The sequence below is a fragment of the Trematomus bernacchii genome, unplaced genomic scaffold (assembly GCF_902827165.1).
Source record: "Trematomus bernacchii unplaced genomic scaffold, fTreBer1.1, whole genome shotgun sequence".
Classification (NCBI taxonomy): domain Eukaryota; kingdom Metazoa; phylum Chordata; class Actinopteri; order Perciformes; family Nototheniidae; genus Trematomus; species Trematomus bernacchii.
This window is the reverse complement of record NW_022987689.1, coordinates 6278512-6302285: the sequence shown is the minus strand read 5'-3', so window position 1 is coordinate 6302285 and position 23774 is coordinate 6278512. Positions and strand designations below refer to the sequence as shown.

At 41.7% G+C, this 23774-nt stretch overlaps 1 protein-coding gene and 1 long non-coding RNA gene across 3 annotated transcripts; one reads left to right on the top strand and one right to left on the bottom strand.

Moving 5' to 3' along the window:
• Positions 1-755: 755 nt before the first annotated feature.
• On the bottom strand, positions 756-3599 carry ticam1 (toll-like receptor adaptor molecule 1). Of its 2 annotated transcripts, none has more exons than XM_034138115.1 (2): positions 3340-3599; positions 756-3057 (listed from the first exon to the last, which is right to left on the bottom strand). In XM_034138115.1, exon 2 carries the CDS (start codon positions 3011-3013, stop codon positions 1268-1270), a length of 1746 nt encoding a protein of 581 aa, XP_033994006.1. In that variant the 5' UTR covers positions 3014-3057; positions 3340-3599; the 3' UTR covers positions 756-1267. The 2 variants fall into 2 exon arrangements, with proteins under 2 accessions (XP_033994006.1, XP_033994005.1); XM_034138114.1 differs by having other exon boundaries at positions 756-3148; positions 3340-3598.
• A 9330-nt stretch (positions 3600-12929) lies between these two features.
• On the top strand, positions 12930-22757 carry LOC117488956. Its single transcript, XR_004556555.1, has 3 exons — positions 12930-13390; positions 19978-20032; positions 22461-22757. It is a non-coding gene; the product is annotated as an uncharacterized LOC117488956 (long non-coding RNA).
• The last annotated feature ends 1017 nt before the right edge of the window (positions 22758-23774 follow it).

The window sequence follows — 23774 nt, the reverse complement described above, 5'->3', positions numbered from 1 at the left end:
ATGGGAACAAATGGTGATTTTGAAAACAAATATTTCTGGTAGACACATAATTTGTATAGGTAAGACTTTAGACACTTCAGTGGGAGTTTTAAGTTCATATTCCACCTCATGTATCTCTGCAAACTGTCAACGTTTCGTGAACTTAAAAAAAAAAAGTCTTGTTTTTGCTTCATTACAGTGCAAAGTTACAATATTTAGATTGAAAAATGAAACAGGCAAGATCAGTTTCTTATATTTTTTAAATATGTCAGTGCAATGCAGACTCATATGGGCAGGAGAAAAAAACGAGACATCAACCGCACTCAGTCAATCCTGTGTACGGTCAATATGCACATGCTGAAAAGTCCTGCACTTAGATATGTGTTCAAACTGAATAACAAGCGTGCAAGCCTGCTGACATAAGCAATTCTGAGCAAATAGGATGCCCCTATCGTTGGAAAAAAGTGTTTCTTTAAAAACTAAAAAATTATAATTAAACTCATGAAATGGAAAAATATTGTTAACTAGTCAATTTATTCGGAAGAATTAAAAAAAATCTAAATAAACTTTAACATGAAATGTTGTCACACAGGCTGAAAGATGAAGAGATGATATAAAAGTCGAGGTTAAAGGATAGAAATTATCATAATTATCGTTTAAAGTTCTTACAACTTGATCGGATCACCAAAAACGTTTTAGTTTTACAGTTAATATAATATAAAACTGTACCTTACACAATGATTAAAATATTCGTACACATAAAAACACACATGTTGGAAAATATTAAAATTAAGATTTTATTGAATCTCTTAGCTTTCAGATATCAGAACAGTGGTGCATTTGGTTGACCCTGCACTTCAGAGATCTTGTGAAGGGCAACAGAGAGCGCATGACAACGCTGCTCCCTGGTGTCTTCAGTAGGATCATACAGCTGCTGGGATCAGGAATTGTACATCACATTTCGGTCAGTAGATGGCAGTCCTCTGCTAAATATTCCTCTGATGCTTTGTTCATGAGGCTCTCTTTACAGCTCTCCTGAAATCATTAACATGTCACTGAATAGAATTGTCTTTCACCAACAGGTTTAAATGCAATGAAACACTCTACAGTTTTTTTTTACAGCTCTGATATTTTAGTGTTCAGACCATAGACTGTATATATAAAGGTTCAGACAAAAACATTTTTTTTTTTTCTCAGTTTCTCAAAATATATTGACCCCAGAAAATGTCACACATGTACACAGCACGGCACAGTGACATTTAGACCCTGACATTAACACATCTTAATATTAGGAGCAGTCTTCATCTCTGTTAATTGAATCATCTCTGTCTGCATGTTCATCCGAACCAACGTTCATTCGAGAGTCATTACCAATCATTATGTACTTAGCGTTATTAATGTGGATTTGTGGCTGTTCTGGTGGCCCTCTGGGGCCGAGGTGAAGTTCCTGTTCCAATAAAAGCCTCAGGTGATCTTTCTGCAGCAGCTCTGCTTTTGTACACTCACGAATTAATTGCTTTTGGTACCTATTTAAGTTCTTCAGAGTCTCCTGTCTCTGCATCTGCATTTTCACTTTCTGCTCTGTATTCCAGATATCCCTCTGTTTTTTAATTTGCGTTGGAGAAAATACCCTTCGTACTTTCCTTTCAAAGTTCCTATTCTCGTCGAGTGTATTTATTGTCTTCAAAACCATTGGGAAGCTATCTTTAGGCAGGCTGTTCTCCCTTGGCAGGAGAGGAATAACTGTGCCATCTTTGTGTTTCTTATATATGGAGTTTACAAGAGCAGAGTCTGCCTCCATCATTTGCATGCGGTCGAAGTTGCGGGTAAGCAGCAGAACAGTGTAGGCCGAGTTGTTGATAGCATCTTCCACACTCCTCAGAGTGCTCCTCCCCGGAACAGCAAATTCCCCAAAAGTTGCACCCTCAATATCCATGACCTCTTCCAGTCTTTCCTTCATGCTTTCAGCCACATCTGCATCTTCAGCTGCGTGGAAGATAACAAAAGCGTAAAAAATTGGCTCTTCCTCCACCTCCGCACCTTCACTTTCATGCACTTCCTTTGGAGCAGGCATCTTGGGTAGAGAATTGCTGGTTGCGGTGGGTAATGCAAAGGTTGGTTCAGTGGTTGGTTTGGAGGTTTGGTGAAGAGTCTCTTTCCGAGTGATGAGACTGTCCAACTCACCGCCCTCTGCGGCTCCCTCCATCTTTAAGGGTTTCTTCGCACCAAACATCGGAGGTTCACTGGATTCAGGCTGAGATGTTTGAGATTCACCAACAACGGGGGCAGGGGTGTTTATTTCGGAAGCACCTGATGTTTCTGGGGTTACTCTGTTGTCGCGATATGAGGCTGTTGGGGGTAAACTTATCTCCAGATGAGTGGGATATGAGGGCATTGAAGAGGTCGCCTGCAGTGGACTAGGCAGACTGTAAGCTCTCTCGGACTGATCTTGAGGCAGGTCTACTTTTAAAGTTGTACTTTCTTTATCCGGGGGGCCATGGGGATCCTGTTCAGACATCTGATTCTTTGAGGAGCACAACCACTCTGCAAACTGAGGCCCACAGACAACTTTAGCTTCCTCTCTAAACTGGTCGTACTCCAGGTACTCACAGTTGCTTGATTTCTGATTGTCACTTGAAAGGGCTCTCTTATAGGCTAAATTTCTCAGAGTTGTATCACAAAGCCTCTGTTCTGATAAAACCTTGAAAATACGAGCCAGCAGTGCCAAAGATTCTCCTGTAAACTCTTGCAAATGACCACAACGAGTGGCAAAATCTTCTAATTTGCCTTCACTCATCTGCCACTTTTCAGCCAGAAGTTGAGCAAGGAAGTTGTTTTTCAGCATCTGGAGTTTGTTCAGGGCCCGCCCCTCTTTCTGGAGAACGATCAGACATAGGGCGTGTATGATATTATCTTCAGGAGACTCACCCAGCTGGAATGTCAGACTTAGCAGTCGATTCGGCGATGCTTTGATCACTATGTCGAAGACGTCTCTCAGTCCTGTCCCCTGACTTTCTTGTCCCACGTGACTCATTTTCAGGTATGACGTGCTGCAATATCTTCATTCTATGACAGAAGCTGACAGGATCTCATGTTATTTTTCAATATATTCGTATTATTTTCTTCAAAAACTTGAGTTTCTGAGGAGATTTCATTGACGTTCTTGTTTCTGTAAAGAGATAAAATCAACAAACTTCAGAATGTATGCAATTATGATCACAACATGTTGGGATGTTGTTCTGACTAAATGTCAACAGAAAAGTAATTTATTTGTTTTTTATAAGCACCGCAAGTGAAATTTAACAGAACCACAAAGATCAAAATGACTCTTATCAATCATACACTTGATGCATTACTCACCGGTCTGGAGTCAATGGAGTTTGAATAGAGTTTGTGTTTCCAGTTCAAACAAGGAAGTAACTCGAATCTCTTTTCCTGTTCAGTTCAACCAGTAGAAAACTATTTTCTCAAAACAGGAAGCCCTTAGTGCACATTTGAGATAGAAGCAGGACACTGTTGGTGAGTCTTAACACACTTTCAGTAAAAAGGTGGTCAGAGACCGTACCTGTGTCAGTTGCAGGCCTCAGCAAAGTGCAAACATGAAATACGTTTACATAATGATGACGTCACAGCTTGTAAGTAAGGGAGCTCATGAAGGACAAAAGACAAAAACAAGACAAAGTTGAACCAACCTTTACAAACATGCTATCACAGACAATCACCAGCATTTCTGCTCACCTCTACAAAATGTACTTGACACTCAGTCAACTTTTTTAATTCCCTGATTTGTCACAACTCTGCAAATCTACAACAAAAAAGGCACTTGTGTGTAGAAGTCTTTTAGTTACTTGTGCACAATTGCCGCAGGAGAGAAAAGTATTCTGACTTTCCTTTCCCCTCTGCTGAGAGGCAAGTGTATTTTTGTCCACGGAGGAAACCTCCAACCCTGTATTTACCAGGGGTGGGGTCACACCAGGCAGAGTGCAAGCAGCATCAAATCTCTCACTACAGTGCAGACAGAGAGCCTCTCTGTTAGGGCTGAGTACAGCGTGATATGTTTACTGTACGACCACTTCTGAGGGATAACTGTAACTCCATAGGAAGTGTGGTTTCTATGTTTATTGTGGCACTAGTATATATGTATGTATGCATCTTTCCAGAATAAAGCAGCATCCAGTTAAGCTATATTGCACATGCCACCAAGACCACAGATGTGTTGTTTCTTTCAAGCATAACCCTATAGCTAACACTGTTACACAGTCCCTTATAGCTATACTGTTACTAACAGTATAGCTATAAGGGACTGTGTTAAAATGATATGGGGTCAGAAAAGGTTCTTGCTATGAGGACAGTAGTTTGGCTTTTTTTCTGGGAGAGCAGGGGGTTTCATTTTTTATATCAAGGGTTAGAGTTACTGTGATTTGGGACTGCATTTGGGACCAGGATTGGTGTTTGAAGGCATTTTAAGAATCTAAATCATTTTCCAAATCTGCATTTCAAATGTACATCCTTTTGAATTTCTAATGAATTTGTTTTAAGAAGTTCTGAAGCATGGTTATCAAGGATGTTTTTTTTTCACTCAGAATGATACCCTAACTCCGGAGATTGTACCGTGCTGAGAGGATGAGGAGTGTCACCACATATTTTGTCACTGCTCTGTGACATTCACTAACCCTGTCCTGACTCATGTTTCCTTTTGCTGCAAGGGAAAACAGCGCGTGCGCCTCGTTGGTGGGCTGTGCTACGGCTGCAGAAGCCAAAGAAGAAAAGTAAAAACACATCTATTATATAAATGTTGATTTATTGGTCAGCAGATATTAACTTAATATATCACTGATTTTGCATGTTGCACATTGTGGTGGTCGTTGCTCTGCCACGGGTCACAGGATCAGGTCACAGTCTTACACTCACACTTGTTCTCAGGCTATCAAAAATGCAACAAGCTCTTACTTTAACATGATGGATTGTGGATAAATATTTAAGCAAAGGGTTTTGTCCCCCCTCCCGTTGTTGTGAGTGCTCTACAGCAAATACGGCATTTAGCAGTAGTTTTTGTAGAATTTGGTTCAGTCTATCCTCACGTTTAAGTTAAAGTTGTGCGCAATAAGGTCAGTCAGTGTTGTTTACAACTGTGTTACCAAATTAAAACATGTTTGTATGTGGCACCAGTTTTTGCAGATGCCTGTGGCGTCAGAAAGAGACAAAAGAGAACATCTAAGACCGTGAAGATAATATTTGATAAAGGATTTGTTGGCCACAGGGCTTAACAAATCTATTTCACTTGGATAAGACATTTTGCAGAAAACCATCCGTATACTATAATCAATCAGATTTACGACCTACCGTGAACATGAGTTGCAACATGTTTTGATTTAATTTGCATTTTTTCCTTTTATTTAAAATGTTAAGTATCTTGCAGGCCCATATGATCCTATAACTTCCACTAAGTGTATGGCTGGGACTTTTCCCATGTTCTTGGTCATTTTTTATTTCATTCTAATCTTTACATTGGCTGTGTTAGATATTTAATTTGTACTTAATGTACTGTTTAGTATTATTTATAAGGAATTGTTGAGAAGGTAGTTGCAGTTTTTTAAATTAAGCAAAGGGTGCAAGGAAAATATGTATTTCTCAACCCCAGAAACTCTTCTACATCCCTAACCAGCCATGATATGCTCATACATTCTTTGTAAGCATTTGCACACCATATTATGCCTCATTATACTTCCCTTACACATTCACACATGCGAGCAGATGCACACATAATCTGGCCCTAACATGAAAGCATTGGCGCACAAAAAAACAACACACACATTCACACAGCCTCAGGATCATCCTCAGTCAGTTACATAACGCACTGCCAAACGTCCATCTTTATTGAGGTCAGTTCCTTTAACGAGAAACACGCTCTCCCAGCAGCTGTGTTAGTCAGCCTGGCGGTAAATTTGCCTTCACCTTCGGGCAAAACATATAAGAGGCTCTGTCAGTTTGGCAAATGGTGACTTTGGACAGCTTGGGTAATGGTGTTTGGAGCAAATGCATTCTGACCACTGCTTGTTTTTTTGTGGCAACATTGCGTCGTTTCAATATAAACCAAACACATGCAACTTTACTTGGTTTATTACTTTTAAACAAAAATGCACAGATGTGTGCGTCTATGTGTGTGTTGTTCCTGGCCGTGGGAGAGAGGCCTGCGGGAGACACAGAGGGGTCACATATAAGAGGCTTTAGGGCAGACAAGTGAAAAGGAGGCCCTTTCTTGGACAGAGACTACGGATTAGGATGAAAGACGTATGAGTGGGGGATGCTCTCTCTTTTTTATCTGTCTCACACTCTTGCTGCATCTCTCTACCACATTCTGCATGATATCTATTCAAAGAAAAGAGCAAGGAAAAAAGAAGAAAGACAGACACAGTGGCAGATGCAAAGAAGGTTATGAAAAGCCATAGAGATAAGATAGTTAGATATTTGGGCATTCGGATTGAGACCTTGACAGATCGATAGCCTCTTTAGAATTCAGTTTGTGAGAGGCCGAAAGAGGCCATGAAATGCGCTGCTCTTTTCCCAGCCACTTGATTCGTCACACATGCTAAGAGAATTTAACACACTCGCTTCTGGAAGGCAAATATATGCTCCACACACATGTACATGTGAAGACATACACAGATACAAGGCCATGCACTCATTCAATCGAGCGTCCACGCCCAGCGTTTGGCCTCTATTGAAACACTGAATGAAACACCTGCACTGAAGCCACGACTGACCAACAAACTTTGCAAAGATCCTTTTTTTGTCACTCACTAACCACTACATATTCTTAAGCATTCATATTTGTATTCATATTCTTATGACTGTGGTCATTTCCTGCATTCTCTGCTGAAAAATACAAAGCAGCATGTAGCTTTAAAATGTTACACAACTGTGCTTTTTATTCCGATTATGTTATGGATGGTTGCAGCTTTAGGTAGACTACATACATTGAGGTGAACTCAGCTCATGCGTGTGCTGTGTAGCAAAGCAAAAATAACCCTGGCTATCACACGCTGAGGCTAGTATAATGTTGTTGACAAAGCGGGGCCAACAGATCTGAGTTAATGTGACAGTTAACTAGCATTAATTCAGGAGCAAAGGTAAATGAAGCGGGCCTGCGGACAGGACAGGGGAGTGCGGTGGGGATGGGAAGACGTGTGTACTGTACCACACTGGACCATGCTTGGATGAGCATGTAGGCCATGCCAACAACAATGCATAATACAGCCTCTGGTGATGGGGGATGGATATGCACACACACAGCACCCCCAACCTCACACACACATAGACATACACTCGCACAAACACACACGCACAAGCTCACACGCATGCACAGACATTGATGGTGATGGGGCATGGAGCAGTTTATGCTCATATCAAGAGAAAGTCTTTGATCAGTGTGACAGGAAGGGCACTCGCCCCAAAGGAATTAGCTAACTCTTGCCTTGCAAAAGGCACATACACAATAAATCAGGCATGTTTGCATTTGCACAGAGGAGAGAAAATGTCTGATATAACTTCATTAATATGCTAAATGTATGAATATGATTTGTTACGGTTCAACGTCCAGAGTAGCATGTCCAAGAGTGGCATGATAATCATGAAGAGAAAAATGTGCAGAAATTCAGGTTGCGTGTATAATCCTCTCAGTTTAATAGGTTGTTAAGCTGCACAAGCAATTTACATTTGACTTTTAAATATGCACCACCACCAGTTTTATTTATCCAGTAAAAAAAAAAAAATTAAACAGTGTTTCTGACACGAGGAATGTGTAACAGATTTCATATTTTGTTTATTTCTGCCTCTGGAGTCGGGAGTAGTGCTTTATATTGGATACAAATGGGATGCATGTTTAGTGGCTCCTGGAAGGTGCTCAACATCTTTTCTGATCCATCACTCCAATTCACAATCTGCTTAAAATGATTAAAGGCATTATGCGCAGTATTTATTTAATATTTCATATTCATAATTTAAATTTAAATCCTTAAGGTACTGTAGTTATTTCACATTTTTGGATACACGTTTATTTGCTCTCTTGCTGAGAGTAAGATAAGAAAATGTACTCTCTGTATTAAATGTAACGCTATAGCCAGCAGCTGGTCATCATAGTTTATCATAAAGACTGTAACCGGGGGTAACCAAAAGCAGAACATTCTAAACCCCCCAAAAAACACACAGATTGTTATATTTAATCCGATGTTTTAGAGAAGATTGAACAAAAAAAAAGATGTTTTAAGGCAATGGGAAAAACGTTTTTGTTACCTCAGGACAGAGTTAGGCTAGCGTTTCCCCCTGTAATTCAATGGTTTTCAGCATCCCTATACACATCTGCTATTCTGGGCTATTTAGACTAAATAGGCTCAATTTGACTTGATAAGTGTAAACTGGATCTCATTTTGGCCCTTGGGAACGGTGCTTAAGGTTGTTAGAGTCGTCCACCCACTCATAGATTTGTATAGAAGAGGAGAAAAGAGGTGACAGAACAAGAGCATAGAGCAGAAGTGCAGAGGAATTAAAACCAGCATTGTAGCAGCAATGAACAGAAGTAAAAGAATAAATGGTCCCAATCTGGCTGCACTTGCCGCTAGAATAGCTGCCCGTCCAAAAGCCCATGCCCAATCCCCCATTTCACTTTTGTCCGTCTCCAAACCCTGCGGATGCTCCGCTTGTGTAGCAGATGCACATAACCAAAGGATGTGAGGCATGAAAGCAATGGGAAATTCATTACATATTCCTACCCCCCTCCGTTCACCATAATCACCACAATTAGCAGACATCTGCAGTGACTCCAAAGCTGGGAGTGTATTAAGGCAATCAGAGCAGCTTCACCGACAGCACTGACGGCAGCCCCCTCTGTGATGGGCCTCATCCTGAAGGGAAGCATTCCATTAGAAACTCAGTGATTAATTGAGACGCAGAATTTGCTCCTGGCATCGAGCAAGAATGAAACCCGACAGGAGGCATCCATGATGGCAGAGTTGTACGCGGGGTTAGTGGAGGTGGTCCGGGGTTGCCGGGGATTGTGCCATACTGTTGATGATGTGAGATAAGGTGCTCACACTGTGGTGGCAATTAGCTGCATGAGAACAGTTACCAGATAACAGCTATATGAAGATGTTCTGACCCATCAAGTAAACAAAACCTGTGTGTGTCTAATGATTACCCTGATTTTATAGCTACTTACGTTTGAGGGCAAACAAAAACTAACAAAAAACGATTTGTTTGTGATTGGTATTGATAATACACCCCAGTGTTCTGTTTTCAGAAAAACAATTGATATCTGGATTTCCAAATTACAAAGCACTGGGCCTTTAATGGTGGCCATGTGCTTGTAACTCTAGCTTGCAGATAAAGGTTTGACTGCTAAATATTAAAGGAATAGTTTGACATTTTGGAAAATACCTTCATTTACTTTTTTGCTGAGATTTCTGCATACTCTATATGAAAATCTCATTATGCACTGAAACCTTGAACACAGAGTCCGATAAATGTTATTCTTCTATTAGTTGTGACAAATGAAATGTATTATGTGAGTGCACAATACAGCATTGACTTGTCCTTAAAAAGGTTAACTCGCCATAGAGCATAATGTCGCTTTAAAATCTGTTTACGGGACCATCATTTACAAAATGAACATCATTTTGAATTTGAGCACACTTGAAACAAGCTAATAAGACCATAAACTAATTGGGAGAATGTGTAGTGAAGTACCAAATCATGTGATAAGTAGGATCCTTTTTTCTCATAGACTTCTATACAATCAGACTTCTTCTAGCAACTAGCTCAATACTGGATATATCAGAGATTTCAGATTTAAGCATTTCTACATTAGCCTCAGTCTTTCAGACCCAGAGGATGGATAACACACTATACAATGACTGTTCTGAACTCTTTGAAGACTGTGCAAAGGCAAAGGCCTTTAGATGAGAAAAGTGTTACCACTCACCTATTCGACAATATTCTCAATCTCCTTGTCTAACTCTAAAAAATAAAGGTAATAAACATATTTCCTAAAATGTGAAAATATTCCTTTCAAATGTCTGCCTGACTAATTATCTTAAATGTGTCCTACTGTACAGTATGTGCTCCATCTGTGGAGGATGACAGCATGTTAGACAGCTCATTACTGGAGCAGTTGGAGATGTCACTCTTACTAGGCACAGTATGGGACAGCCATGGTTTTAAGCCTCAGCTTAATACGTTGTCATGGTAATCAACAGTAGCACATCGGACACTTTCCATTTGTGTTAAGTCCAGGGCTGACTAGAGTCTGGATCACACACATATGAATGTAAACGTAAAGAGCTTTCAAATGGATGAAAACACATATTTAAATGTTTATTGGCGAGATGCTTAAACGTTGGGTAAACACTTGTGAAAGGAGTCATATTGACAAGCGATCTGACTCAACATTATCAAACACAACAAGATCTAGTTTGCTAACATTATAGTAGACAATATTAGCCACAATAAGCTACTATGGTGTAGTGTTTTGAGTTAAGCTAGGATGGAATACAATGAATGCAATGTTTTTATTTTAGGAACAATAATGTTTTATTAATTCATCCAACAGTAACATAGTCTTGATTTGGGCGACTGTGACTGTGGGGTAGTGTGGCCGTCTTTTGACCAGAAGGTTGTGGGTTCGAGACCTTGCCTATATATCTCCATGGCCAACAGTGTTTGAATGAGGTGTGAATGATGACTTATAGAATGTGAAAGTGCTTTGAGGGGTCGTAAAGACTGGTTAAAGCGCTTTATAAATACAGTCCATTTACCAATGACCATTTAAAGCTTTATATTAGTTTTAATCGAGAACAACTTCTGTATTGCCAGGTTGTGAACATTTCCCTTGACTTGTTTGTTTTTGTTTTTTAGGTAATACATGCATCACAAATGTTAGTAATCCATTAATCCTGGAACTCATCCTAAAATGACAATAAGCCTCTGGGTGCAAGGGGCAATGTTTTTCAGGTTGTGGTGGAGCCAGCGGATATCCAGGCCAAGACTTCCTTTATCCGTGCGATGCTCATTGATAACAGTCGGCCTATGTATTCTGCCCCTTTTGCTCCTCACACTAACTATTTCCCTGCATACAACCATCGCCTGTGCAAGTTTCATATGCAGAATCTGTTTATAGAGAATATGAAAGCATGCACAAATGCTTGTGGCTTCTATAATTTAGACATTATGTGTTATTTAGCATTTAAAAGGTAGTGGGTGGTGACTTGTTCCACTTTCTAGTGAGGCTTGAAGTCACAGGTTATCAATGTTCATTTGTGGTTAATAATTATAGAGGGATGAAACCCAATGTAATGGTCACACACGCAGAGCACACAGCACACACAGTGAAATGGATCCTTTGAAGTGTTTCAGAGGCGGGTCCATTGAAAAATAAACTCCAGCCAGCCAAGTATGTCCTTATTAACGGCTTATAACTGAATTAAAAGTCAAAAATTAATGGAATTGTTGCTAGGGTTGCCTTATCAGTAAGTGGTGCCAAAATCTTAAAACCCATTGACAACCGCATGACCCTTGAATTAAAATGAAGATATGAATTTCACCGACTATGGAATTATAAGGTTTTCACATGATAGCAGTCACACACATAAACTCCCACGCGGTTAGATTTGTGAAAGAGCTGTGATTGAAGCTGCAGCTAAATTAAGAGGAAAAAGAGATTAGAAGCTTAAAGGAAATCAAGCCAAGGCTGTTGCTCTCGTATGGATGTTAGAAATTAGACTGAATACTGAATAAATCTAGGTGCTATACTTCTGAGAGCATCATTCCCACCAGTTATGCAAATTAGCCTTCAAATCCGCACAATAATCAGATGATGTGCCGCTTTGTTGAGATTTGAGCGTGCCATTTTATCGGTTTAACCGAGACAAGAGCAGAGAGTCTCCCCGAAAAATAACTAATTTGTGGTGGACGGCCTCCTGACTGTCATAAAATTGTAGAGTCACAATGAAATGGGTGTGATCCTCCACTTGGTGCTTCCTTCCTTCCAGTCCAAGGGTCTGGGCCTAATAAAGGCCTGTGTGGTGCAGCACAGACAGACCGCCTCTCTTGATGTGTGGAGAAATGTGTTCAATCACCATGACTACCGGAGAGAGAAGAGCCCCTGCTGTGGCTATTAGGATTTCTCTGTCTGCTCACACACCGGCTCAGTATGCAGGTTAACAACTCACAGTTTTGGATGTGAATGTGTGTGATGCGGGAGGCCTGTAGGTCAAGGGTGATTTAGCATTGCAATTATCCAAGAAGAAGTGGTGGCTTTTATAATTTAAATAATCATCTCTAGAAAACACCTAAAATGGTCTGCCCCGGACTCCTAACAGTAGCACTGATGTGAGAGGGAACACGAGAAAGCTTTGAGCAGTATTGATTCAGCTGAGTACTCTCGGAGCGAGTACCAGAGGATCTGAAGAGAGAATTATCCATGCACCATTCCCTCCCCTACTCCTGTGTGGAAAATTCTGCAGTTCCAGCTGTCTCGTAGCCTACATACAGCAGAAACACACACAAACACACTCTCACACAGACACACTCACATGCATGGACACACACACAAAATGTCCCATGTGCAGACACAAACACACATGCGCTTTCTTTAGGTTTGATGTTTGATGCAAAAAAGGGTTGTTTGATTAATTTATACATTTTCACTCCCATCGTCTGAGTCCAGCATGTTTAATTTTATTTAAAAATAGAACAGACTTAGAAAGAAAAACTTAAAAGAGAAATCCACTTCTGATCTTTCACAAATATGATTTTATTAATATTCCATAATTTTCCTATATTAAGTATATTTGTGGTTATTACAGTGATCCTAGTGCCTGTTCAGAACTCTGAGGTCATAAATATACTAACAGCTAGTACAAACACTATTGGGTTATCATAAATGCCCCAATTAGCCTGTTAGTCCATTTGATGAGATTATTGGAAACCATAAACTGTGGTGAATAAATCCACCAATGAAATGTGAAATTCTGAGACACAAGGCATTGTCTGCATATTCCGCTTTGAGTATCCTCCTCTTTCACTCCCCACCCGGTTTCTCCTGAATAATACACGAATGCCCCCTCCCCTCCTGCCCTGCCGTCCAATGGCAGGCACGCATTTTATCAAGCTATCTCCTCTGAGCCAATCCCGGTCCTCCTGGTGATCCCTGTAAACCGGATGCCCTCCCTCCTGCCTCTCAAACAGACGTAATCTGTGGATCCGAGAGGCAGGCGCTCAGTCGGTGGAGAGTTGGACTCGGACGGAAGTGATGAGAGTGAAAATACCCACTGTGGCAGACTTGAAGAAAACGCATCAGTCCACCTCGACTGGACTCTGAATCCTGCAGTTTTACCTGCAGCCGAGGAAGGGAAATTGCGTAAGTATGCCATCATGTAAAATGTAGGATAACCTAAAAACAGTAAGCATTTTCTGTTTAATCCAGTTAAAACTATGCAAACCGATTCTGTATTTAGAATTTAGAAATTAAGCGTCTATAATTCATCAATGTAGCCTATCTAAAGAAAGTGTGGATATTCTGCTGAATATGCACATGGGATGATTGTGAAACTGTGATAATGTGTGCCGGGGTCTGGGTTGGCGCTCAGTTCTAATGAGGGGGCTTTACGTCTCCAACACGAGCGCATGTGAAACTAGCAGCGAATAGAAAAGCGTGTCTCCGGTTCATTTCATAAGAGCCTCCGTGTGACTAGAGGGACAAAACGAGATTTCGGCAGTTTTTTCTGCACTTTACAACTTTTATAACGCTTTGCGAGACGCGTCGATGGTAGCCTACTACACAGTGTACAGATAAATGCTGCTTCCGCTGCTTTGAAAGTTTTAAGATTATGTTTAAACAGCCGGTGCAGTCCAAAGGAATCCTACTGGGAGCCTCCCAAACAATACAACTTTGATTCATTTCACTCACCACACAGTGTATGGGGCCTGAAAGTCGGCGAACACTGATAAATCGGGGCTATTATATTCCAGCTGAACAATGCGCACCGGCTTTGTGTGGACCATCTGTCATTGTATCGACATTACAGCAGCCCTCCTACCCCAAATAATCTGCGTGAGACACTTGAAGAGCAGAAAGCAGACAGCGATCATTCTCAGCCGCCACCCGTCTCTCGCCAAGCCGTGACTCATGATGGTATCCCTCTGTGGACGGGTGCGTAACTCAGCCCGGTAATGAATAGGCAAAATAGAAAGAAATAACTGATGCAATTAAAATATATAGTGTTTAGTGATTCTCAACATAATGCATGCGCGTTTTTTCAAATGTTTGCATTTTTTTTAAATGCAGACAGTCATTTAAATTGTTCAGACTGTAAGCGTGGCTGTGCGCATCCCAAATTCTCGGAAACAGTCTGTGCGCATCTGACTTCCTCCCGGATTTGGGCCTCCAGCACATGGCAAAAAAGCCAGACTGCCATTTTCAGGGTGGGCACACTGAGAGGATGCACTGACCAAATAAACACACTTCATCACGAGCATTTTATACTCCGTTTTGGGTCCACTGTGCCACTGTGCTCTGACCCTTCTGATTATTCTAAAGCAGCTGAGACAATCAGTCTTGCTTAGCTCTCAGCATGCAGTGCCAAGCACTAATATGCCTTAAGGTTAATGAGGCAGTCTCCATAAATTCTTTCTGCCATTGGGAAGAAGTAGATTCTAGACGCTTAGTGCAGCACTGCATTTAACTGGCTATGGATTGTACACAGCGTGCTCTTAATGAAAAATGCATGGCTTTTTATAGAAAAACAAGCACTTACCAAATGCTGACTTTTAACTGTTTGCACTTACATTTCTTGTACATATACAGTGGGAAAATTATGTGTTATTTTAATAGAGAAATCTACAATAGATTAACTGACCTTTTATTCTTCTCGAGGCTGACTTACATATAATTAACTTTGTCCCTTGTGAAGAGAAAAAGCAGCATCTTCCTGATTTTTAAATCGTGGAGCAGCAAAGTGCTTATCTCTTTGGCTTCATTCAGTTAGAGTTGCTCTCAGAGAGTTATCAGGCTGGGTGAATGGAGCCAAGCCAGTGTCTTCCTGCTGCTGTTATGCGGGCAGGGAGGTGGTTAGATGTTGGCTTCTCTAATCCCCTGCTGGAACTATGATCATCATTCTTGTGTAATTCATTATCACATGTGATCATCAGCTGCAACCTGCAATTATGTCAGAAGTAACCTGCTATCACGGTGGATGAGGCTCTCAACCACAGATCACAGTTCATCCGTCATCATCGTCTTCTCATAGAACTGTAAAATAAAAAAATAAAACTCTTATTGTTTTTTTTTAGTCTGTGAAAAGGACATTTTGATAGCATCACATGACCCCCAGATCTTCCCGGCTGTGATCGAACATAAAATGCAAAAGTGTGAGGAAGAAAAACTCTTTCAAACTTGCTTCCCCTCTTTTTAAGTCATTAATGCAATATGTACACTTTTTAATCCATTATCCCTGAGTCATCTGGAAGACATAAAAAGCACAGATGTCAACTACAGATGTCAACTTCTTTTCAGAAGACTTAAGTAATGCCTGTGTCCTTTTTTTTCCACCTCAGACTTATCTATGGATCCAAAGCAGAAGATCTAATCGCAGCTGTTTACCACATACGCTTTGTGTTCATGCATCACAGGTAAATGAGGTTAAGGGGCGAATGAGTTCATAGCAGCAGGATCCCGTGTTTGCACATGTGTGCGTTTGTGCTTTTCTTCAGTTCAGCTACAGTGTTGGGTAAATGGAAAGGTTAGGTTAGTGGAGACCCCTGGCCCCTGCCTCAGGCATATCGACATACTGCCTATCTAGTTGAGTGGACGACCTCTGACCTCTTGTCTAGCCAAAGGCTCAGGTCGGGTCGAGCCAGGTGACTTTAAGATCCTATTGGCCTGTTCAGGAGCACATGACATTTGAACTCTTTCAACTAAAAGACCAAACGTGTTCTTTAACTTAACTGATACACTCTTACAGCTTTGGTGTGACTGTGTGTGGTTGTAATTGGAGTCACATGTCAATTGATGTATAAGAAAACCATGATTAGGGATGAGGGGAACCTGTTACATTTACTCCCTCTATTCTCTGATATAATGTATTTTTAGCACTATATGCTTAATAAAGTCAGAAACTTGTCTAAACATTTTGATGCTTTTATCTAGAAACTCACTCTAAAATGTTCCCTAGGTATGATGAATAAAGGATATTCTAGTGAGTTGTCAAAGACAGATTCAGGGCCTCCATTAGACTCCACTCTCAGCTCATTTATGGGATGTTGAAGCTTTTGTGTGGCTGCTTTAATCATGGAGTATGCTCGCTGAAAGACAAAAACATTGCATTAGTTCCGATCTTGTCACAGGTGAGAGAAACAGCCTGTCTCAATTCTGTCACAACATGCTCTCTATTGTATCGCCATGCCTAAAAGTCCCCATGGACATTTTGGAATCTTTCCCATTGTTCCTTAAGGAACGGGGGCTTTCATATGGAAGTGGGGAACGCCAGGAAATGACAGGCATTCTTTGTGGACTATTTGAAAATAAACTTGCGGGCCCTCGCTTCCCTCTCGACAGCTAAGCTAAAACTAGAAATAAGAAGAGAGGATTATGGTGTTAAAAATCCCTCAATGGCTTTTTCACTTCCTTATGTTTCCTGCAATTTGTCCCGAAAGTATATTTTCTTTTTCAGCATACTGGAGACATGCCATCAGAGTTTCAGCTAAAGAGCTTTTGTCAAGGGCTTTTCACTCTGTTTGCTACATACAGTTTCCTGAATAGGGGCGTTCTTATTTTCCTTCTTATTTGTCCTTATTTCGCCTTATCTTTCCCCTTGGCTTTAAACACAACCCCACTGCTTGAGCTCTGCTTTATGAGGTGTGACAGTGAGGTCTGGGTGCTGAGGCAGTCCGTGAGGACTAGAACGTAAAGCTTTACATTCGGCCGGCTGCGGCTGGTTTTGGGGAGGACTTAAGCTCACTTTACCCCTATACAGTGCCCCATATACAGGAACTTCCTTCATTCTGCTGAGCTGGCATGAAAGTGCAGAATTGGAAGGGGGGAAAGAAAAAAACTGTAGACCTGCCTTTCTAACCTCTGAGTCTTTAACTGCTCACATACAGTTGCTACCTTTTAATAAGGAGGAAAGAAAAGTAAAAACAGGTGGTCATAATTTGAGCTTCTAAAGTGATACATAGCATTTTTTCTTCGGTGTCAACAAGTCTGACATCTTTTTGAAGTGCAGTTTGCTGCCAGGTGTTCGTAGCTCCACTGAGATTTAATGACAGGTTTTATTTCACACGCACCTTTTTTCTAGACTGGTCAGCCTTGCCTCAGATTAACACTCACACCTTATCTCCCCCTCCTCTCTTTCTGTCTCTCTTCCTCCTCCTCCTCCTCCTCAGCGGTAGTTCCCTGGTATTTGACCGGTGTAGCGTGGCCGGGAGGCTGGTTGTTCTGTCCTCTATGAGACAAAGGCAGCGTGCCTCAGAGAGGGATGAAAGGAAACAGGGCAGCCATTCCTTTTTACAATGGGAAACCTCCTCAGTGAGGTTGTAGAGCAAATAACCGCCTTCTCTCTTCCTTTTTTTATTTTAACAAGCACTACGACTGCGAGTGTTTCTCTATCTTTTTGTAGTAGGAAGAGAAGTGTAGTGTGTGTGTACGTATAGATGTGAATTTGTGTGCGTGCTTGCAAAAAGGAACGGGTGTCCTTCATGTCTAAATAGAACGTTTAAGGCTTTCTCTTCCTTACACCTGCTTAGCGTGAGGTGGCAGATGGTGTCGTCTTGTTGAAGATGTTTCCTGTGTAAAGGTTTGTTTTTGTTGTGGTTTCAACTGTACAACAGGGGTTAGAGATTGAGGGAGATAAACATAAAAACAGCTTTAAATGTATTTTTTTAGAAACGTTTTTCAGCGGGTTTCCTTTTGGGGATACAACTATTAATTATAAGAGTATTCAAGTCATTAAATTATACAACAAATGTATATAAATTCAGCATCACTTTTTAGCATTCATACGTTTGCATGTATGTTTTTAGATTTCTTTTCTACTGCATTGTTGACGAGGACAAGTATAAAGAACCACAAAAGGAAAATATTGACATGGTGCTAGTACCTAAAAAAAATCTTTACATGCACAGAACTTAGGTTGTGTATTTATTTTGCTCTCCATCTCTAGAATCTAATATATAATGACACATTTGCTTCATAGCTGTTAACAAAATATTATGCCACTCGATATATAGGGAGGTTGAACTACACACATATATCTCGGGCGCTCAGTCTCGTGTTATCATCTCGGGTGGTAGTCGGGGGGGAGCGGAAGCCGCAGGAGTCTTTTATGGCTCCTGCTCCAGAAACAACCTGTTCTCAGGCACTTCTCTTCTGGCACTTTTTTATGACATCATAAATTCCTCCATTTCCTCTGACCAGCCCTAGGTGGATATAAAGGACATACCTGGCCAGTAATTGTCTGTCTGGCCCTCTCATCTGTCAGTTTCCCTCGACTGCTGGTGACTTCCTCCAGAGCCAGACTCTCAGACTGCCTGAAGATACTCAGATCTCTCAGATATGGAGAGTGGACCAATAAAAACAGTGGCTTATTTGATGAGCGATAAGGTTCATGTTTACTGAATCCTAGTAGGTCTTTTAGGTAAGCCTGGCACCCACGTAAGTAGGCTCTCTCCATGCATGTGCACTTCAGAACAACAGCACACTCTAGACCTGTTGATACCTTTTGTTTGTTGAAGTCTGAGGATGAAGAGCAGAAAAAAAAGGATTAGGGGAAGAAAAGGGAGTTTTTAAGGGGGGGGGGGGGGGAAAGGAGAAGCCCTCACAGCGTTCACATTCATCTGATACACTGCTGGGGCTCCTCAGGGAGGCTGGAACAATACACGCACCGGCACAACAACATTCCTAGGGGTTAAAAAGGTCAAGGGTCACAGAACGACCCCACCCTGCCAATCAGTCCCAAGGCACTAACTCCATGCCTTTGATTTTGGTTCATGCCTTTGCACTTGTTGAACAGACTCTGCACCTTGTGTTACAATGTGCCCTTTGCTCTCAAATAGACTAGATTTACATGGAGCATTTTCCCTGTTTCATAATGTTCGTTAAGTCAGCTCAGATATGCACAGTTAACCAAGTACAATGTACACTTCGGCTACACGACAGAAGAAAATAACAGTGCTAGAAGCTGCACAGACCATCAAATTTAGTTGGTTTCTTTGGCCAAGTTTTCCTGACATTATACTTTTTTAGAATTATGTCCGCAGCCTATGTCACATTTAATACCCCAGCCAGATGTTTGGCATGCCCAGATTTTTATATCCTTGAAACAGAACCACCACAAAGCAGCGACACTGCAATTATCCACAGTTTGAATGGTTTAAATGGCCACTTAATATAATGAACCCACCAGGGCCAAATATTAGGCCGAGGGCACTGTAGGTCGTCAAAGTCATGTTTTTCCTCCCTTCTGAAAAATCCGGGGTTCCGTTTTTTTTCTAAACACCACAGCACACTTCAAATAAAGTCTGAAGGCTGCCATTAAAGTGGAGCATATGCATCTGTAGGCATGGAGGGGCGTGTTAGGCCCCTACAGGCAGTCTGTTAGTCATTATGGCTGAATGTACAGTATACACTGGAGTGGACATGCAGCTACATTAAAGTCTCGCCCACGGCCACATCGGACCACCCAGAGACACACCACTGGCACTTCCTCCCCTCGCTTCCATAGCTCAGCCCCGGGGGAAGAGCGTTTTGGGATTTCCGGAGGATGCACTGGACATTAATTGCCTGTTGATTAGGAAACCTTTAGTGAAAACCAAATGAATTGTGCATTTATATAATAGATAGTCAGAAAAAGCCTTTTCCCCTCCGTCTGTGCAATATAGAAGTCGGTCTCCAGCCCATTGCTTTGCCTCTAACTGTTCGTCTTGTTATCTGCTTTTGTCTTCTATCTATAGGTGTTCACAATGCACCTCTTGACGTCTGTGACTCCGTGAAGATTATTTCCATCAGGTATACTGCACATCATTAAAACAGCTTCACAAAATCCGTAGTTTCTCTATTACCGAGTATCCACCATGTGTCACATTCTTTTGTCCTCTTCCTCGGTGGAAAGGCAACTCAGAGAGATGACTATAAAGCTGCTTGAATTTTTATCCTGCACACTAAATCGGCTTATAGTCGAGGAAGGAGACACTGCTCTCTATTAGTGTGCAGTTAGAAATGAAAGCCTATCTGGCTGCAGCTGTGGAGGAGCTCCAAAGATGGGGACGTTTATTGTCGGGGACAAATAGAGGCCTTTTAATTTTGTCTAGCAGCTGACGCCTCTCCCCACCCACTCCTCCAAAACCGCTTTTGTCTGTAATGTAAAGTGGCCTGCTCAGGAAAGAGCCAGATACCACGAGAGTTTCGTTGCGAAAAAAAAAAGATGTTTGTCAGCGCTAGGCTCGAGGAGGAAGGGCCCGGCTGTTTGCCATACGATGTAATTATCTGCCATTTCAGAAGATTATCTCCCTCCATCAATATAGTGTTTAAATGTGTGTGTGTGTGTGTGTGTGTGTGTGTGTGTGTGTGTGTGTGTGTGTGTGTGTGTGTGTGTGTGTGTGTGTGTGTGTGTGTGTGTGTGTGTGTGATTTGATCTTTGGTTGGTACGCCCGATGTAATGTTGAGACTCTGTGGCCTGCAGCTTGGCCCCCCATTTAAGCTGGGTTAGCTATGATCTCCCCCCCGCTAACCCCAATCCTCCCCCTCCATGATCCCTCACACACACACACACACACACACACACACACACACACACACACACACACACACACACACACACACATTTACAGAGTCTTTCAACACAAAAGAAATATTCAGCTGTAGAGAGGGGGTCTCTCAGAGGGCGCGACATTGAACTGGGGGGGGGATTAAGAAGAAATGGCTGGCTGACACTGGGGTTGCCATGGCAAAGCCCCCTTTTCTCTTCTCCCTCGACCCTCTGCCTAGTTTTCGTTTTAGGGCTTATTGTGGGGTGAGGCGTAAGTGTGTGTGTGTGTGTGTGTGTGTGTGTGTGTGTGTGTGTGTGTGTGTGTGTGTGTGTGTGTGTGTGTGTGTGTGTGTGTGTGTGTGTGTGTGTGTGTGTGTGTGTGTGTGTGTGTGTGTGTGTGTGTGTGTGTGTGTGTGTGTGTGTGTGTGTGTGTGTGTGTGTGTGTGACAGAGTAGGGAAGATGTAATATGGCTTATGAATTTAGTCTCTTATCTGAGCTGCTTCACCCTGAGAGAAAAGAGACTTCTAGTTCACATGCACACAGTTCACACCAGAAAAAAGCAAGCAGAACAAGGACAAAAAACATGTGTATGTATATAGTGTTTCATGTTATTCATTTAAGTGGTTGTAAATGTTATAATACATAATAGGACATTATGTGACTAGATACTGTATGTATTTTGCCATGAGCATCCAAATGAATTTGTACATGTTTACATATTCATAAAATCAAAGCATGCCTGTGAAAGAATGCAGAGGCAATAATTCAAAGACCCAGACAAAAAGCAAACTGTCTATTTTATGACCTTCTGAATTATAGCTGCCATAACGTGATGCATTACTCATTCATTGTAGCCAGTGTGTGATCATGCTAGCCTGACGTCTGCCATCCTCAGCAGAGTAATAGATGCAGGTCTAGCCCGCTGAATGACATCAGCACACTAAGCCGATGGAGCGGTGCGATGAATGACCATAGATCAGCGTTTACCATCCTGACGTCAGCCCCCCCCCCGTCTGCGCAGGAGCACAGCCACACTGTCGGTGGTTGTTCCCCTGCTCTGCCCTGCTCCTGACAATAGGAGCTCTCAGCCTGTGGTCTGGCATGGCTGGGGTCTGAAAAGCTTGGCTGCACAGTGGGACATCGCAGCATTGTTCTCCGGACTAGATGTCCACAAGAACAGTGGCAGGCTCCACAATATTTCTCTAATAGTGTTCTGGGCAACAAAAGAATGGCTTTAAATACGAAAGTAAAACATCTATTGAATTACTTTTAAATATGTAGAGTATTTATTTTTTACATTGTAATTTATCAAGGCATTTGACCTGTTTCTCACCTAATTCTAGTGTTATTTATCATGATACAATACAGCTTTATTTATAAAGCACTTTAAAACCTCCAGACCAAAGTGCTGTACAGTCAAATAAACAATCAAAACATACAAACAATTCCACAGCACAGCCCACACACCATAAAACAAGTACAAGTAAAAACAATAGACAATTTAAAAGCAACAATCTAAAAGATGTCAATACGCTAAGGGGAAGAGGTATTAGATTTTTGCTTTCATATATCCATTTTACCCCAAAAAGGAAATATCCGAATACCACAAAAGGAAATAAGTAGGGACAGTTTCTCTACAATATTGTGCAACATCAGTGCTAACAACTTCCTCTTCAACTGTGTTTCAGATGCTGTTACGGCCGTGTTTGAAGTGGAGATGAATGAAGTTCCTCTGATTAATGAGGCGGTTGTAATGCAATAAAGCAGATCCTCTCAGTTTGTGTTCCAGCTTCACCACACATCACGATCATGTACACCATAAGCAGAAGCATGTTTGCCCTGTGGACAGTGGACTCATTCTGCCACTGTCCTGTTTCATTATGTCCCTTTGCTGTGCGTCCTGACCTCTGGGCTGTGAGTGACATCCTCGCCTCCTTTCCTGTCCCTCTGTCCTCCCTCCTCCACATCCTGCCTCGTCTTGTCACCTCGGCTCACACTCTCCTTCCTGCTTGCCTCGGTGAACATTCAACGCTGTCGGTGAGTTTTGATATGGATCACATAAAAACCATCGACCGTTGACTGTGCCCCGAGGCTTGCTCTGACGACGCCTGGAATGAGCAAGAAAATGAACAAAAGGGCAAAGTGGGCGCATGTAAAATCTAGACACGAAGCCACACACACATGCGTAGACAAAAGTGACACTCTGTTTCCACTGTACCCAAAGACCAAAGGTCACAATCAACATTCATTGCTGTCGCTGGGTTGGACTGTGTAGAAAGCTCACTGAACAATGAGTGCAACTGTGGCCCAGATCTGCCCGACTCGCGTCTCAGCCAATCACCCGACCGGATGTGAAACACTGATTTCTTTATTTATATACTTCTTGTTTTTCACTTCTATTTTATCCTCTCTTCCTCCCTCCCCGGTGCTGGATAGTGTTCAGGGGAGAACAAAAAGAAGAAGAGAGATAGACACAAATAGACTTCTGGCGGCTTGCTTGTCCTCATCCTCCTCTCCTCTCCTCTAATTGGTGGTTATGTGTGCAGCAAGGGGGAAGGAAGCGGAGTGAATGTGTAATCATTTGGAGTCTCTTCTCCTTTAGATGTTTCATCCTTCTCTTTTTTGTTTGTCTAATTATACACCGAGCAGTTAACTCTGTGTTAACTCTGCCAGCAAGAATGAGCGAGAGACAAAGAGAGGAAAGTCAAGGGCAAACAAAAAAAGATTATAGCACATGAAAATAATGATCTAGTTTTAAGTTGATTTATTCTAATATCCTTCCTGGGGTTACTTCAGATGGGAATGTTCTAATGCAGATTGTTCTCACCTCTCTGAGGATGTCTCATTATCTGTGTTTGAGCTTCATGAGACACTGTCTGCTTTTCTGCCAGTGTGTGTGTGTGCATGAATGCCATGATAAAAGACCTGTCTGCTCATCCCAGAGTGCAATATGTTATTTTCTTTTCATACTAAAGCAGACTGCTCTCTCATGGGAAAACACA

Excerpts from the sequence above, each read along its gene's own strand:
- ticam1 (XM_034138115.1), bottom strand. The coding sequence starts at position 3,013 with ATGAGTCACGTGGGACAAGAAAGTCAGGGGACAGGACTGAGAGACGTC.